This window comes from Leguminivora glycinivorella, chromosome 22 (assembly GCF_023078275.1).
Source record: "Leguminivora glycinivorella isolate SPB_JAAS2020 chromosome 22, LegGlyc_1.1, whole genome shotgun sequence".
Lineage (NCBI taxonomy): Eukaryota > Metazoa > Arthropoda > Insecta > Lepidoptera > Tortricidae > Leguminivora > Leguminivora glycinivorella.
The window spans coordinates 12202245-12221508 of record NC_062992.1 but is presented as its reverse complement, the minus strand read 5'-3'; the positions used below and the strand labels follow the sequence as shown (position 1 = coordinate 12221508).

Sequence of the window (19264 nt, the reverse complement as noted above, 5' to 3'; positions counted from 1 at the left end):
TAATTTGCCAAGTGGCTCTGGATTTATTTTTGGCCTGTGTGATAGTTCTCGTATTATGTAGTTGTTTTGCTTTATATATACATTTCCTCAAAAGTTTCGTATATCTAGTATAATTGTGTTTATTCATAGACTTGTTTGTCATGTCTTGTTTATACTTTAAATATAATGTTCTTTTATGAATACATGCTCGTCGTAATCCCTTTGTTAGCCATTTGTTGTTGTTGAGAGATTTATTGACTTTTATACGAACATACGGGAAGCATAATTCATTAAATAAGCACAGTATTTCGTGAAATTCATTAAACGCTACGTTAGTTTCTTCTGCACTGAGTACATCAGAGAAAGACAATGCAGCTAAGCAATTTTGGAATTTAAACAAATTTTCTTTACTGTAGTCTCTCTTTTTTATGTAGTATGGTATGGTCTTAAGTACCGTTTTTACAGGAAACGTGACGAGTTGTGCCGTTTCGTGGTCTGAAAGTGCGAGTGGAAGGATTTCAGAAGTTGTTTTCTTTATATTACTCGCTATTTGATCGAGACATGATTCACCTCGTGTCGGACCGTTAATGTGCAGTTCATAGTTATGATTTTTGAGCAGTTTTATAAGCTCAGATGTACTGTTATCTTTTTTTAGAATATTATAGTTCCAGTCTCCACATAATACAACTTTATATCTTGATTTCTTCAGCCCAAAGTGATGCAAAAGTGCCTCTAGTTGAAGCAGGAACTGTTGTTTATTACTGTGTTTAGGAACACGATAAATGTTTATAATTATAAGTTTATGATCAAGAATTTCAATTCCACTACATTCAAAAACTGTTGGAATACTAAGTTCAGCACAAATCTGTAAAGGTTTATAGTTTATATCATGCTTAACGAGTATACAAGATCCCCCTCTTTTCTGGTTCTTACGGGAAAAGGAACTAGCCAGTTTATAGTTACTGATTTTTAAATTTTCTTCATTACCTTTTTGAATGAATGTTTCGCTGAAACATATAACGTTCACTTCTTTATTTTTCCTCTTTAGCTCCATAAGGGCAACCTCAATTATATCTAGTTTATTGAGAACACCCTGTATATTTTGGTGCATAATAGTAAAATTAACATTATTGTTCGTCACGAAAAAAATCACGTTCTGAGCTATTTTTATCTACATGAGGCTCTACATCCCTCTCCATGGTAAGCACGTCTATTGACTCTATTAAATACACTAGATCCTTAAATATAACGTCAAGACCTCTACTATTTATTGTTCCAGTTGCAGTTGAAAACATATAATTAGAGTAAGATAGATTTAAATTAGAGTCTAACAAATAGGCATGCCCATGTATTTCATTGTCAAGATATAACAAGTTGTTAAATATTTCTATTCTCTTATTACAGAGGTTAGCGTAATTATTTAATACAAAGGTAGGTAAGCAAATAATAATATTAGTGTATTGAACCAGTTTGATTTTTTCTCTTATATATTTAATTAATTCATGATAATTCGTTGAGGTCCGAAAGTCCCTTTCTCCAACAAAAATGACGCAATAGTCATTGTAAGTGAAGTCTTTCAGTTTTATCTCGAGTCCTTGGAAAAGTTGGTGGGCGCCGCCCCCAGGTATCCGATAATGACAAAGACTAATATTCTCAAAGAATCGTTCAGCTTTTGTCAACATTCCTGTGTATTCACTACTAACGATGCACATACGCGATCCCACCGGAGTGACAGGATTCAAAGGCGAAGCTGTAGAGTCACTTGTTTTTTCCGCCACGCTTACTATTTTTTTACTTTGTTCTGTACGGGTTACGTCAACTCTAGATCCGTTGACCTTCTTTTTCTTCTTTTTGGATGACTTCTTTACATTTGCAGCTTTTGGTGAAGGCGTAGCCATTCCTGGAGACGTACACATACTGGTTAGATTTTTTATTTTTAATTCATATTCCTTCAGTTTTTTTTTAAGACAGTGATTTTCTGATAGTAGAGTCTCGATCTCATTTTCAGCTGAGTCGTACTTTTCCTGCAGCAGAGAGAGTTTAGTTTGCAGGTTTTCAATCATGAAAGGACTATTTATCGCTACTTCAGGGCAACTTCTATTTAGCCTAGAGTCGGCTTGTATACTAGAGCTATCCTCGTCATACAATTCATTTTCTTTGGAATCATCAATTTCTGTTGAAACTGAGCTGCGAGAGTTTTCTATTGAATCGTTGATAGTAAACTTTTTCCGGTGGGTTATTCTTTTTTCATCAGAAGATGTGGGTTGTGCATGTGGGGTAGAGCAGTTTTCCACATTGTTTTGAATTTCAGGTTCCGAGTCATGTGACGTAGTGTGGTACTCTTGGGTTTGTCTAGCCGCCACATAGATGTTTCGTTTTTCTTCAGACGATGTCAGTTGTACCACTTTTTGAGTTTGTGAATTTGGAGTAGAGCAGTTTTCTGAGACAACACTTACAGCTCTTGGCGATTCACTTATCGGCTCGTCATTCAGCTCACACTTTGTAGTTTCACTATTCTGGGTTTTGGTTTGAGGAACCAGTTCTGCATTTGAAGTGGCAGGTTTTCCTGAGGGATCTTCTATACTTGTATTTCGTTCATTCAGTACTACGGTTCCTGGCGATTTAGATACCGGGTTTTTTGTGATTACATCGTATTTCTGTGCTTTCCTAGTCGGCTGTTTGTCCGCTACGGAAGGTGATTTACTTGTCCTTATGCACGACTTGCATTTCCAATTTTCTCTCTTTTTCCTTTCCATCAGATTATATAATTTCTCTGAGTAACCATCACAGTCAAGGTGGAATGTTAATTTACACCTCGAACATGTTGCGCTTTTCTTTATACCTACTGGTTTCTCACACCTGTGGCAACTCGCATCTGTTTTGCGGCTTTCTGTTTTGCTTGAAAATTTATTAGTCAGTTTACTCATTTTTTTTTTCCTTTTTTTTAGGTCACTAAAGTAATATCTTCACATAAGGCTTAGTGCATAGTACGAATAATTATGTATAGTTTGTAATTATATTGTCCCTGTTTTTATCACATTTGATACAAGTCCATAATAAAAAATAAAAAAAAATAAACAAAGTCAATGATATGTATAAAATAAAAAATAATAATAATAAAAAACTAGGCAAACATGCATATAGAACTATAACAAAAAAGAAAAAAAAAAAAGAACCAAAAAGTTTTTCCGTTTGCGGGATTCGAACTCGGTCTCTCGGTTCCACAGTCTAACTCAGAACCGTTGAGCCATGAGCGCTTATGCACTTTTGACGAATTTAAGGAGTGTTACATGCACTCAACGGACACACGATGATATGCGAGATCTGATAGAGGGGTCAAAGTTCGAAATACTTTAAACGTTGAAACGGTCACTTTTAATAGTTAGAATTTGTGCGGTCACTCTTATTTACATTCACTTCGCAGTTTTCATTGTTTATGTCACTTGTTTAACTTTTATAATACGTTTGATTCACACATAGTTTATAGGTTTATTGTATTTTAGTCTTCAAGTAAAAATTTACGAGTCCATAGTACTTTTTGAATTTACAGCACTTCATGGTCATACTGCACTGTGATAACACTTTCACAGTTGCCACTGGTTGTTATTTACATGTTGGCCTTGTTATTATCACTTTTAAATATAATTAATTATTTTTTTAAATAAAAAGTCGCAGAGCACTTGTTTACGTGACAGCCAGCGCCATCTACCTTCCTTCAAAATTAGCAAAATAATCCACCTTGGGCCTGAACACTTTAATCCCTCACTACGCTCAGGATTCCATTTCAAAACCCCTCGCTGTGCTTAGGATTCAAACTCATGACTCGGCTTCGCGCGCGTTAGAAAGCAACAAAAAGTAGCCTATGATGTCACTCTCCATCCTTTCAGCTGTCTCTACCTAAAAAAATCACGTCAATTCGTCGCTCCGTTTTGCCGTGAAAAACGGACAAACAGACACAGCACTTTCCCATTTATAAGATTAGTAAGTATGGATATTCGATTCTATAGTTGAATCATTCAACTACAGGCTCGTATATTATGAAATTTATGAATAAACAAGTATGGGTATGCTTTGATTAGGATTCAGTGCAATAATTTTTTTTTTATTGTTTTAGGGAATTTTAGGTCAATTGTACTCAGAATCACGAGTACCTACTTTCAATCTCACTGGGAGACAAAAAGTGTCCCAGAATTTCCATACATTTTTGTTACTTTCCTCTTTTGTTACCCCATACAAAATGTACGGAAAATGGTAACAAAATAAGAAAAAATCGTATGGGACAATTTTTTTAACTACTAGGATTGAAAAGGCTAGTAATTCTGAGTAGAAATAGCATTTTTTTTTTTCAAAAATATCACACTTCAAAAAAGTGGCAAAAAAAAAAGAAATGCTCAAATATGACATTTTATTCCCTTGAGACACAATCTAGTATTTTTACGCTCTGTCATTTTTACTTTTAACTGACAAGCCGATAATATCCTGTCCGATAAACTGATAGTCAGTGAGCGTTTTATTCTATTAATCGACAATCACAATAGGAATGACGACTACATAAAGCCCCAATTACACGAACTGTAGCGCATAGAAATTCACCAGCTGTGCGGGCTCTAAATCAGTTGAACTCGTTTCTGTCATGGGCTCCAGAATGTGATGTGTTTGCAAGCAGATGGATGATTGTGTATCAAATGTGTCTGCGGTATTGTGAGGTGATGGACGAAAGGTGATCGTATTTTATATATGTTTGTTTCTTTTGTTAATCACCTAATAATATCTAAACTGAATTGTACAGTGCTTTGGTTTCGACTGTAATGCTGTAAATTATGTTGTGTGCATCAGAATGGCTGACCAAAGTGGCAGATCGATGTTGGAGTACCATCATCATTTACTACCTATTTGCTACTATTTACTACCTATATTGACATATTTGCTACCTAAGTTAAAAAAAAGATTTTCCAAAAATAATGTGGGCAGTCATTCTGACGTCAGGATGACTGCCCAAACTGAGTATGTCGGGGTTGGACCCCCTAATTTGCAACAATGTTTATACTATGATTTACTACCTATTTGCTACCTACACATATATTTTTTTCAGATTTTTTAGGTAAAAAATAACGATTTTATGAGCAAAGTATTATTTTTAGAGAATTCTTCCATAAAGTGGGCAGTCATTCTGACGTCAGGATGACTGCCCAAACTGAGTATGTCGAGGTTGGACCCCCTAATTTGCAACAATGTACGTACTATGATTTACTACCCATTTGCCTACTTACATAATAATTATGTATGTTTTCAGATTTTTTTAAATATGAAAAATTGAATAAAATGAAATAAATATAGGCCCCAAGGCCCCATTTGCCTACCTACATAATATTATGTATGTTTTCAGATTTTATTTATAAAAAAATAAAATGAAAATATATAGATATTATATGTAGGTAGCAAAGGTAGTAAATCATAGGACATAGAATGTTGCAAATTAGGGGGCCCAACTTGAAGTATGAACGACTGCCCACTTTATGAAACATATTTCTACAAAAAAACTATTTTGCTTATAAAATCGTTATTCTTTGCCTAAAAATCCGAAAAATCCGAAAAAAATATATGTGCAGGTAGCAAATAGGTAGTAAATCATAGTACATACATTGTTGCAAATTAGGGGGTCCAACCTCGACATACTCAGTTTGGGCAGTCATCCTGACGTCAGAATGACTGCCCACTTTATGGAAGAAATCTCTAAAAATAATACTTTGCTCATAAAATCGTTATTTTTTGCCTAAAAAATCTGAAAAAAATATATGTGTAGGTAGCAAATAGGTAGTAAATCATAGTATATACATTGTTGCAAATTAGGGGTCCAACCCCGACATACTCAGTTTGGGCAGTCATCCTGACGTCAGAATGACTGCCCACATTATTTTTGGAAAATCTTTTTTCTAACTTAGGTAGCAAATATGTCAATATAGGTAGTAAATAGTAGCAAATAGGTAGTAAATGCTGATGGTACTCCAACATCGATCTGCCACTTTGGTCAGTCATTCTGATGCACACAATTATGTTTACAATAAATAAATAAATAAAAAATGGCATTCTGTTTAGTCCGTCAGTTAGATCGTCCAAAAATACTAAACACATATTTTTCGCTTTTTCTAATTAATGAAAAAATACAAAGATATAGAGCATCAAAGTTCCGGAGTGGGGGCTTGTGGCGTCACTTCTAACGGCGTGGCTTGCGTGGGCGACAGTCGCGCGATGGTCGCGCGACGGCGATGCGACGCATACGAAATCAAACCTTATCGATATGGAAGTATGAGACGCGACGGCGACGGTCGCGCGACGGTCGCCCACGCAAGACACGGCGTAAGTAAAAATTGTACCTAGGCGTGACGTCGCGCGAAACTTCAACGCACTGTACCGTCCAAGCGCGGATCCAGCTTCGTGCCCAGGGGGGGGTCACGTGGTAAAGGCCCGGGGCCCCAGGGAGGGGTCACGTGGTCTATTTGTATGGCCAACTTAGGCTAAAGGGGGGGGTCATGACCCCCATGACCCTCCCCCTGGATCCGCGCATGGTACCGTCGTCATTTTTCGTTTACGAGAAAAGAGAAAAAATACGTGTCTAAAATTCTTTGATAATCTTACTGACGGACTAATTAATTTTTTTTAGTCGTCTCGTCTATTATAATTACTTAGGTACTTATAGAATATGGCAGTGGAATTCACGGTCGTATCTATGGAATGTCAATGCCTTAACAGAAAGCAATTATTATACGACGCCATTTTATAATTCTAATTCGTAATTAATATCTAATCGACCTTCTGTAGGTATTTCTCTCGTGACACTGTTTGTGCTAAAGCCACGGGTTGATTAAATCAACAAAATGTTTACCAACTTTGGCTTCAGGCGCCTCGCCTTCAGAGATAACATACACTAGAGAAATTTCGACGGGTACTTCGGCGGTCGAGGTGGTGTAGCGGTTTATCACGTCAGCCGCGTTAGCTGGAGACCCGGGTTCGATTCCCGGCTTCGCCACCAGTGAGCTTGATCGCTTTTTCTTTAGTGTATGGTATATTTCAGTTTATAACTTTGGCTTTGCTTAGAATATCTTTCAGCACTTTCAGCAGTAGGTACTTAAATAGTCTACTCGTACATCCACAATTATATACACCGTGTTTTTATAAATTTCCGTTAACTACGGCATATATAGTTAGGTCCATTATAGGAAACAGAATGGCATAGTTAGTTTGCTTAGCCCTTAATTTGGCAAAGTCCGGTGGGACGGACAGGTGATAAAAAAAAATATTTCGCTTTTTAGGTAGAATTTTATTTAATTTAACATATGGAAAGAGACTCTTTTATGATACATGCTTTGTATAAAAATACTATTTGACCACTGTCAACACTCGTTTGACAGTTACTCGTCAAGATGGCACCGCATCAGAAGTCAACTGTTTTTAGCAAAATATTTATGCGTTTATCTTTTGGTTTTTGTAAGAACAGGGTATTTCTGTTGTATAAATAATAAAATATATTACATAATAGTTGCAAGTGGTTATGTTTTCAATTTATTTCTCAATTTATAATACTCATAATCATCATCTAAACAAGTTGTCCGCCGCACCGGACAGTGCCAAATATATACTAAATACGATTTGTCCGCCGTGGCGGACTATGCCAATGTTGCGGTGACACGCGTTGTAACAAATTATTATATTGTTTTGTTTATTATTTTGATTTTCTTGTTTTGGTGGCCTGCTTTTATGCTTAGATTTTTTATTTAATACAACAGCGTGTGGTGCTGGACCAAGCAGTTAAAATTTTGGCACTTTTAGGTATACGTAGTGCGCGGATATTGTGAATGTTACATGTCGCGCGAGGGGCAATAAACATTAAAGAAAACCGGGTAGATCAAAATTTATAATTTCTTTGTCTGCCCCGAACATTGATATAATTAATTTCGGGTAGTTTTGTGTTGTTTACATCTTCGACGACATTTTGCTGGGACATCACTGTCACATCAGTCTGTCGTGATCAGTGTGATCACGGCCTGTGCAACCTGGCCAAAAAGTCGGAAAAAAGTTAAAATAATGATATTTGACTATAAATATGTGTCAGTTTGATTTTCATACAAAATTATTATATTTGTTAATTTTTAAAATAAATATATGTTAAGAAATACTTGTTTATTTTAAATGACCGTATGTTTGGCAGTGTCCGCCTCAGCGGACATATTAATTTATCCCAATATTTGGCAGAGTCCGCTGTGGCGGACATATTTTTTTTCCAAAACTAATAAATCTAGATTTTTTAAAATATTTTTCGGACGCTTTAAAAACACCTGTTATTCAATATATTAAGTAAAATCGGAAAATTTATGTCACCAGAGTCTCTGCCAAATTAAGGGTTAGATTTGTATTTTTTTCTAAAAAAAAACCATAAACCTGCGACAGATGTTAACTTCAATTGCTGTTGAGAAACGGGCTTTTTTACAATTAACTCACACTAAGTAAGTTTCAAAACTATGACATGTCAATCGCATATCGAACACACAAAGCCCGTTTCTTAACAGCAATTGATGTAACATCTATCACAGGTGTGTGGGAATTTTCAGAAAAAAATTACGAATTAAAAAAAATAATGATGTTATTCTGTTTCTTATAATCGACCTAACTAATCTAACTATATGCCGAAGTTAACGGAATTAACGGAATACAAAGGACAGCATGCATGGCTATAACGGGTGCGTTCAGAACGACGCCAACAGCAGCATTGGAGGTACTATTGGATCTCCCGCCGCTACATCTAGTGATACAGTCTGAGGCACTGAAATCGCTACACCGGCTGGCTTTAACAGGCCTCTGGAGCGATAGCATGCCGAAGACTAAACACACAAGCATGGAATACAACAATTCTATGGGAAGGCTGATGAGTATGGGCTGCGACAAAATGCAACCGAAATTCATCTTCCACAAAAACTTCAAAACCAAAGTCCATACTAGAGCCGAATGGAAGGAGGGTCTGGAGACACCCACCTCTGATGACAACACCATCATCTGGTATACAGACGGGTCCAAGATGGCATCTGGTACGGGCGCAGGCATTTATGCAAATGACTACAGTGGTAGTATCAGCATGGGCAATTATGCCACGGTCTTCCAAGCCGAGACATATGCAATAATTGCCTGTGTACATGAGAATATAGTTAGACAAATCCAAGGAAAGACTATCTATATACTCAGCGACAGTCAAGCGGCACTCAAAGCCTTCACATCGCCCAGAGTTACCTCTAGACTGGTATTAAACGGCATCCAAGCTCTTAACAAGCTTGGAAGGCAAAACAAGGTGCAACTGGTATGGATACCGGGGCACGAAGGCTTCATTGGCAATGAAAACGCTGATGAACTTGCCAAGGCCGGATCTGAAGACAACTTCATAGGTCCGGAACCTTATATATGTGGGCCTTTCACAAGGAACCATCAGAACGGCTATGAAAGACCAAACAAAGGCTAGTCACCAAAAAGAGTGGGATGCCCTGGTTGGTCTGAAGCATTCAAAGCTCTTTATGCAGAGGGTAGACTCTGGATGGAGCAAAAAGCTAGGGAAGCTAGGCAAAAGACAACTCCAAATTATAACGGGGGTGTTCACAGGCCATTACGGGGTCAAAGGAATTTTGGCCAAGATGGGACACGCCGACAACACTGATTGTCGCATGTGTGGCGAAGAGGAAGAGACCGTCAGACATTTAATGTGTGAATGTCACGCCCTCGCCAGACAAAGAATGAAGAACTTTGGAGCAGGCTACCTGGCACCGAAGGACTTCAGAGAGCTACCCATGAGCCTCATCATCCGATACGTGGAGATGGTCGAGAAGCTCCTGAATAGCTGAAGGATCTTAGGATCGTAGGGGGTAATTGCACAAAAGATCCCGATGGGTCGAAGTGTATCCGTAAGGGCCCCCGCAGATTTAAGATAAGATAAGATAACGGAATTCAATAAAAACACAGTTTATACAGTTGTATTGAAATATTTTTCCTACATCGAGTAATTTCAAAATGTTTGAACATTCAATACTCAATACTCAATCATTTATTGCACATAATGGTTACACAGTTGGCATATAATATTTATACAGATCGCATTATGTACCCTGTTGGGCGCAGCAAGATATAGTGAGAAAGGCACTTATAATTAGACTTAAGTATAAATTTGTACATTGCTATAATATTTCTAAATATCGCTAAATTCATCATTTAAATATTCATTTAAAGTATAATAACATTTGCTAATTAGTAAATTTTTCAGTTTGCGGAGAAACGCTGTTTCAGTAGTTTCCTCTTTTATTTTGTCTGGCAATTTATTATATATTTTTATTGACATGACAAAGGGACCATTTGAAAACATCTTCAATTTTGACGCTGGAAGTAAAAGTCTGTTTTTGTAACGCATAGAACGGTTTTTTGTTACATCTTCCCGTTTAGTATAAGTATAGTCCGGGGTAGTTCCTAACGAATTTGCACATTTCTAGAATATAAATAGAAGGAAGAGTTAGAATATTATGTTCTCTAAAGTAGGGTTTGCAGCTGTTCATTTCTTGATCATTAATTAACATAACATTTGCAAAAACATTTATTTTATTTTTTATTAATTTATTTTTTTTCAAAAAAACTTATGACTAATGTATTACATTTTGCTTTTCGCCAAACTGGAACCAGTTTGTTGGCGAATAGTGCGCTCTCAAACATATTTTACCTTAATTATTTGTTTGTGTTCGTAAAAGTTGAAGTGGTTAGCATTTTGCTGAATCAAACTGCCGATGACTGGTCTGGTGCTTTATCAAAATGGGTCGGCAATACGATTTGATTACCCCATTGTATGGTAAGTTGCCACCCACAGCCATCGAGTTAGGCGTCATACATAAACGTCTTCTAACCGTGAATGAGTGGATTTTAAGTTATGATTGTTTTATCATTTACGGTTGTCTTATAAAAATGAACTCTACTTATAAAATAGTAAATAATTTTTATAGAAATATAATACAGACTAAAACCATAATCCTAGCATGTAATTACTTAGAATATGATTTGAAACTATATTTGCATGTATTTATACTTGTAATGGCAAATAAATCATCTGAATCTGAATCTAAAACTTCAATAGAAAAATATATATGTACAATGTTAAATGTTAAAGGAGACAAAAAAATGTACAGTTTTGATTTGAAGTTATTGTTACTCCAGAAACTTTCAATATATATATATTTTTTTTATTATAAATGGGCTTACTATTGGCCACAGACCCCTATACATTGGTGCAGCGTGGTGTGTATAGATTGTATAGAATCGGGGCCAGGCAGACGTTCGCATACCGGCCAAATGTCACCCGGTTCCCGCGCAAAGGCCGCCCGAGGTCGCAGGTACATATACTTACTTGGTTCGTATCGTATGTAGGCACGTAATGTAATAGATTATCTATTTAGTAATTTATATAGGCATGAATATACGTCGGGCATGGTGATTCTTCAGACTTTTGAGAGACAACGCTGACGCCAACATTAAGATATCCTTTTGACACATTATGGTGTTTCCAGAAAATGATCTACAATGTAACTGGTCTATTTTTGTCATGTTTTACAATGTTTTCATTATTAAATAGAGTTTCCACCGGTTATACATATATGGTAGGCATGTTCAGTGGTTACATGTAGAACTCAACATCATAGTGTAATAATGGAAAAAATTCATTAGTTACAATTGTCCCCCAGTCGAGATTTTCCTCGCTATGTCTTACCTACATTATTATACCATTAAATAAGTAAAACGTACCTAAGCGTATAAATATTGGCACTATCAAAAACATGTCAAATATGTATAACTTGGTCACTTTTCAGCCTCATAGGCCTAAAAATGTCACTCCAATCATGTTTCAACCCCACCCAAACTATAATTCCTAGAACCTACAAACTAGAAATACCTCAAAGGCACACGCACAAATAACATTCGCGCTGCTCCTACATTCCATTCCTTGAGAAACACCTCGATAAATACAGGGTGTTTGGCACACACTGAGAGAAAATACAACCAATTTTCATGTTCGTTCAACAAGTTTTTTGGTTAAAATAGCGCCTACGTGCTCTTTGGTTCAAACAACAAGCTACTTGTCATTTGAATCGGCAATATATTTGAATCAACAAGTCGATTTTATAAAAACAACCTGACACATATTGTTTTAAACATACGTTTGGCTGATTCAAACGGATAAACCGCAACAAGTCGAACTTGTTAAATTTACAATGCAAATTTCTCTCAGTGCATGAACCGACAAATTTTTTGGGGTGTTTGTGGTGTCATTTCTTTCCATTTCTGCCTTGAAATTGATATACATATTGTCACCAAATTTCGGCTTTTTAGTGCTAACGGCCACTGAGATTATCCGCGGACGGACGGACAGGTAGACATAGCGAAACTATAAGGGTTCCTACTTCCTAGATGACTACGGAACCCTGAAAAATGGGGACAATATTAGTATAGAGAGCCTTCCGCCCCCTATCCCCCACTAAACACAATTTGTTGTAGGTAATATTGACTTTATTTATTGACTTGTAAAATATTTGAATGTTGTCACAGCCTTATCGGAGCAGCCTTGGCGATTGCTGGCAGTTTGCGTTGCGCAATGAACCTAAACAAGTGCAGTTGACCTGTTAGCTATGCGAGAGTATACGGTATGCAGAAAGATAAGTAATTTGGAGAAATAGGCCATTTTTTTTTTCAAAGTTCGCCCTACTATTATTTTTTTGGGTTTGTATTTTTTTATATGGTTTCCACTCAGAATCGCGAGCTCTTTCAAACCTAATAGGAGAAAAAAAGTGTCCTAAGGTTTTTTACCGATTCCGTTACCATTTTTTCATACATTTTGTGTGGCGGTAACGGAATGGAAGATTTGAAAAATGTATGGAAATCTTGGGACAATTTGTTTCTCCTATCAAGATCGAAAGACCTCGCGATTCTGAGTAAAAATCGCGTAAAAAATACTCTTGTTACAAAAAAATTGGGATGGACAACTTTGAAATAAATGGCCCAAATATATCCATAAACTCTCGGATAAGGGGTAAGCAGAACACATGAAACTGATCAAGTTTCAGTGCCACTATTGAAAGATAACCTAAACACAAAATTTAAATTTTGAAAAAAAAAAACCGACACTCCCGACAGTGAACCGATTTCCATCAAACATGGCTAAGAATACTCCCGACTAATTCCGCTTTAACAAAAACAACTAAATCTAAATCGGTTCATCCGTTCGGGAGCTACGATGCCACAGACAGACAAACAGAAGCGTCAAACTTATAACACCTCGTAGTTTTTGCGTCGGGGAAATAGAAACTCAAATGCAATATCACGCACTGACAGGTTGGTAGCTTGTCGCCGGTATCAGAATTGAACACATATACCACGGACGACTTCTACGTCACCCACGGGACGAAAGGAAATTATGAAATTCTTAAACCGTCACGAAAGGAGAAAAACAGTAGGTAAACACTATTATTATAACCTAGGACACACTTAGAAGTTTTTAATAATACGCACTAAAGAAGATCGAGTATTATAGAGAGTTACTGTCAAAGTAAAAATGTGTAATCACAGTGCATAGACTGCCATCTCTCGACACAGGCTGAAAACTTTTGAACCTCAGTTTTGACAATTTGGTCCATATTCTTAGCTTGATATATGATAAAATTTCAAGTATATTAGCGCCATCTAGCCGAGCATCCCCGAAAGATGTATCGCCATCTAGGTCACCGTACCTTTTTCTGTATGGTTATGAGATACGTTTTTTTCTTATACTTTAGCTGTCTATACTGAGTTACATACTATCCCCCTTATTCATAAACGTTCACTAAAGTTATCACGCCGATAAAGTTCGTTTGTCCCTTTCCGACGTATTAGTGTGATAGAAAGGGACAAACGAACTTTATCGGCTTGATAACTTTAGTGACCGTTAATGAATAAGGGGGTATGTCTTTGATACTACTTATGCTGAAAACGCCTAAATCGATACTAATATTATAAATGGGAAAGTGTGTGTGTCTGTTTGTTTGTCCGTCTTTTACGGCAAAACGGAGCGACGAATAGACGTGATTTTTTAAGTGGAGATAGTTGAAGGTATGGAGAGTGACATAGGCTACTTTTTGTCTCTTTCTAACGCGAGCGAAGCCGCGGGCAAAAGCTTGTTTATAATATTTAGGACGAAGGCAGGCGAGATACGTTTACTTGGTGATAATTTTAACTGGCAGTTATGCGTTGCGCAACTCATCAAGTGCAGGTAACCTGCGATAAGTATGCGCGGGAGTGGGTTACTATAGGGTTGCCACTTGCCAGTTTTTTGGAGCCTTAAGCTAGGAACATACTACGCGGACGTCCGTCGTAAAACGACCGCGACCGCGACCTATCAGTGTGCACGGAACAAAACATCCAGAGAGCCAGATTTCGATCGGACGTCCGTGCGCTCAAGGCCACGTCCGCGTCCGTCGACCGATAGTTTGCACGGTTATGTGTATTTCCATTGTCCAGATTCCCGTCCGCGGTCGATTTACGACGGACGTCCGCGTAGTGTGTTCCTAGCTTTAAGAGTTTTTAATGATTCACGGTTATTTTCACAAATCACAAAGACAAAAACCAAAAAATCAAAAAGGTAGTCACGGTCTATATCAATATAAGTTTTTTGGAGCCTTTTCTACATTTTCTTAAGTTAATATATGTTTAAGTACAGATGGTGTTTTTTTACGCACTAGTGCGAGAAGTGGTTCATTATAAATGTTAGGTTGAAACTTCAGAGGCTCATCTGTACTGAAAAACGTCGTACGATACACGTGCGAAAAGGAAATTCGTAACTCGTGTCTATTTAAAACACTCCCTTCGCTCGTGTTTTAATTTATCGCCACTCGTTTCGAACTTCCTTATTCACGCACTTGTATCGTAATGTACTATTTCAGTACAGATGGTGTTTTTTACGCACTGGTGCGAGAAGTGGTTCATTATATGCCAGGTCGAAACTTCTTGCGAAAAGGAAATTCGCAACTCGTGTCTATTTACATTGCGCTCCGCTGACGCTCCACTAACGCTCCGCTGACGCTCCACTAACGCTCCGCCTACGCTCTCAAAACGCGCATGTGTGGCCGAGCTTTAAAAAGGCGCGATATTCATATTTTCTGGACAATACATATGTGACATAATCAGTGATCGGGACTATGAGAGCACAACTTTAACAAAACTTGCTGAGTGGACATTTTAGAGTACTTACAGCTATGAAAATATGAATATCCTTGTAGTAATATATTAGAAATCTTGGATTCAGGAATAGAATCAAATTTAACACTGAAGGTTTTGTTAAAGTTTTGCTCCCATAGTTCCGATCACTGGACATAATACACAATACACATGTATTGTCCATCGAAAATTTTAATTTGATGTTTTTTCAAGGGTTGTGGTACTTACGGCTCGTCGGTGATTCCGCCAACGTCAAGGTTCAGGAAGGCGCGCGCTTTACAGACAATAGGCTAGTTTCCTACTAGTCAAATCAGCTTCTTTTTAAGAACTGTCAAAACGATTTGCTAATATGGTAATACTATGATATGAAATACTGAGGAGTGACGTTACGGTCAATTCATTTACTTTTTATCTCTCTTTTTGACTTATTAAATAGAAATTATGTTTAAACATAACATAAATACTATCATATATTGATTTAAACTAACACGATCTTCACTCATATTATTAAATTAAAACGGGACTAAATACTGTCCATATATTTCTTCTAATTGTGTGGTACTTTATTTCGTGAACTGCATAATAGTTATTTGTTATACAAGGGGGCAAAGTTGTATTTTAACGCCGAGTGTGGAATTGAAAAACGAGCAAGTGAAAGGATTCTATAGTTGAACCACGAGCGAAGCGAGTGGTTCGAGAATAGAATCCTGAACTTGCGAGTTTTTTAACACACGAGAAGTAAAATACATTTGCACCCGAGTGTAACACAAAACTTTTCCCCTCACTATAGCGAGGAAACAACAACGCAAAAAATGCGTTTATCACTGCTTCCAGTAGTTCCACAGGTGGTAAATCATCTTTATTACTAGATTCACCTACTTTTATCAATTTTAAAGCAGTTAATTTGACTTTATTCAAGGTCAAATTACTTTACCCACTAGTGGATAAAATGCGTTTTTACCCGCTGGTATTAAAGGACAAAACACGTGTTTCCGAGCTAGTGAGGGGAAAAATATTTTATTTTAAGTATAGGAAACTAGCCTATTGGCCGGTGACCCTACATTTTTCAAAATTGCCGCTTTTTATAGTGACAAGATTTGGTAGACCGACCTTAAATGAGCATATTTTTTTTTTCGCCACTTTTATGAAATGTGATATTTTTGAAAAAAATTATGCTACTTCTACTCAGAATCGCTAGCTTTTTTCAATCCTAGTAGTTGAAAAATTGTCCCATACGACTTTTTCTTATTTTATTACCATTTTCCGTACATGTTGTGTGGGGTAACAAAAGAGGAAAGTAACAAAAATGTATGGAAATTCTGGGACACTTTTTGTCTCCCAGTGAGATTGAAAGTACTCGTGATTCTGAGTACAATTGACCTAAAATACCCTAAAAAAATCAAAATAAAAAAATGCCAAAAAAAAGAAATGCTCATTATATTAGTTAAGGTAGAGGCAGCCCTAGTGGTATGGTGCGTGAGCCTTGACTGCATTGACCGAGTGACGGGCTTCGATGAATGATCGCTCGCAGTTATGGAAGGTCGTTCATGGCTGTGTATGACTCTAGTTTAATAGAGTTGGTACTTGACTCTACAACGGTATTTGGAGTTACAAAGTGTTGAAATGTCATGACGGTTCATTTTACAGCTCTTAGTATAAGTATCATATGTGTCAACCAAATGTACTTGAACCGCAAATTGCTGAAGAATTTGGTAGACATGTAAAACTATGTTTTATAAAGGAATAAATGAATGAATTAATCAATCAATTTCCTCGACCGTACATACATCATCAGACAAGTGCCTGTGAATTTTAAATAGCAAATATCTAATGCTATCTTTGCCGTGGCAATATGTGCAGGCGCAGAAGTGTTTTGGATACAAACCCAAAGTATTGCAATAACTGTTAATTAAGATCATTGTTGATGATGCAGCTGTCTAAGAAGGTATGTTGTTTAAAGTTACATTTTTATTTGTATTATTACTAATAACATCCACAAAAAATATAATCTGTTCAAGCAAATTCTGCAGCAAATTTGACGGCAGCGGCTCAGTAAGGAAATGTGATATCAAACGCGTATGAAAAAACTTACGCTTAGAAATAAGATTTCCACGCTATGCCATTAAAAATAAAGTGACTGAAATAGCTAGCTATTTTAAATAAAACATTTTAAACTAATGTCCGGTCGTTGCAAAAACAAAACTTGAAACTATTTTTTACGTTATTTACTTATTTAGTTATTATTTTTAGATACTTAATTGAGAACAAGAATAAGTAAGTGAATTATTAACGCTTCTACTACCTACTACGTTATAGTTTTTAGGGTTCCGTACCAAAACGGTACAAAAGGAGCCCTTATGGTGTTTTTATCTCAACCTTATACTTATAAGAAAGTCCGGAAAGCCGCCTTTACCGGCCGCCTCATAAACTGTCAGTCGCCATCTTGACCGTTACGCCAACTTGCGTTTGCGGGCGGACTACGCGTAGGCAAGTGGCCAATCGTTCATGCTTGACAACTTGTTTACGTGTCCAGTAGAAATATTTTTTTTATGAAGGCAAAAGAGTGATGATAGGCGATCATCGCCGCCCATGGACACCCGAAACACCAGAAGGGTTGGAGCGCGTTGCTGGTCTGATTTTCTTGGTGGTTAGAAGTACCAGAAAATTAAAGCAAGGACGGCAATCTTTTACGATAGGCAACGCAAATTTTCACTATAATTTTTGCTGAAAATTTTTATTAAACCCTTATCTTCCCCATTTTTTCGGAACCCTAGTACCTACAAAAGTTCGAGCAAGCACTAGTATTTATTTCAGACCAAAAATTTGAAAAAGCGACGATTTTTTTACCTGGACATGGTAATTTTTCCAAACAATAGATTCCACTTACAACTTATTTATGGTAGACCCAGCTCCGCGCCCAAAGAATACAACCTTATCCCCTTCTACCTCTAGATCCAACCATTCCCCCCCTAATTGCCTGCCCTCACGTCCCCTACTCAATAAAACCTTATAAAAGGCGACTCGACGGAGCGCAAAGTTAAGTTGGTCGGGCCGCGGTCAGCGCTGGCTTCCGCGTTCAGGCGCATCCTCTTAAGGGGAAGCGGCTATGTTGCTAGGTACCGAATTTTGAAAAGGAGGTTAAAACTTCCGCCACACATAAAGCGTTTGGATAGCGTAGCGTCAGCGGAGCGTTAGCGGAGCGTTAGCGGAGCGCAATGATAGCGGTGCGCCGAACGAACGCTGGCGTTGGCTGGCGTGGTTTGTGATGGGAAAGACATACAAAAGAAATACAATAATCATCAGGGCAGTCAACTGTCATATTTTTTCAACCACAAAATTTGTCATTCAATACTTATTATAAGTTTACAGTTGCAATATATAGGCTTACAAGTTACCCTGTGCAGAACGCGCGCGGATCGGCGGATCTTTGAAAACGCTCGCTATCTGCTCCGTCCACACATGCGCGTTTTGAGAGCGTCGGCGGAGCGTTAGCGGAGCGCAATGATAGCGGTGCGCCGGACGGACGCTAGCGTTGCGCAGCGGGAACTAACGAGCGCGGATTGCGCACGGATTCCGCTCCGCTCACGCTGCGCTATCAAAACGCTTTGTGTGGCGGAGGCATAAGAGATCATTTTGGTACTGTGACTAAGATCCTTGTGATATTTCTTGCACGTCATCGGGTAGGTACTAACCCAGATGACTGTATCCATACAATACACAATTAATACAATGGGCTGTTTATTTATACTGTTTACCAAACAAAACTAACTCATCTCATAAACGAAAATGATCATTATAAGGATACTATAGTCACATCCAGGTACTAAGAGCAGTTTTTATTTATTATAAATACATTATATACCTACTACCTAGTGCTACTTTTTGTTAGCCAAACGAAATTAATTAAATTTACTTGAACAAAATTCTTAAATCAAATGTAAAATTAAGTTTCAAATTATTAGACATTGCTATTCAGCGAGGGAATGTCGCCCTAATCTTTGGCACAATGACACAATTTAGATGTATT

General features: G+C 37.4%; 1 protein-coding gene across 3 annotated transcripts in view; it reads left to right on the top strand.

Moving 5' to 3' along the window:
- The window catches only part of LOC125237797 (rhophilin-2-B), a 212781-nt gene that overhangs the window by 87225 nt on the left and 106292 nt on the right, over positions 1-19264 (top strand). The window contains exon 2 of one of the 3 annotated variants that reach the window (XM_048144985.1): positions 12598-12692. The exons of the other annotated variants lie outside the window; for them this stretch is intronic. Coding sequence (XP_048000942.1) covers positions 12678-12692 — 15 coding nt within the window. The 5' untranslated portion in view covers positions 12598-12677. The remainder of the gene's footprint in view (positions 1-12597; positions 12693-19264) is intronic. 3 annotated transcript variants of the gene reach the window in all.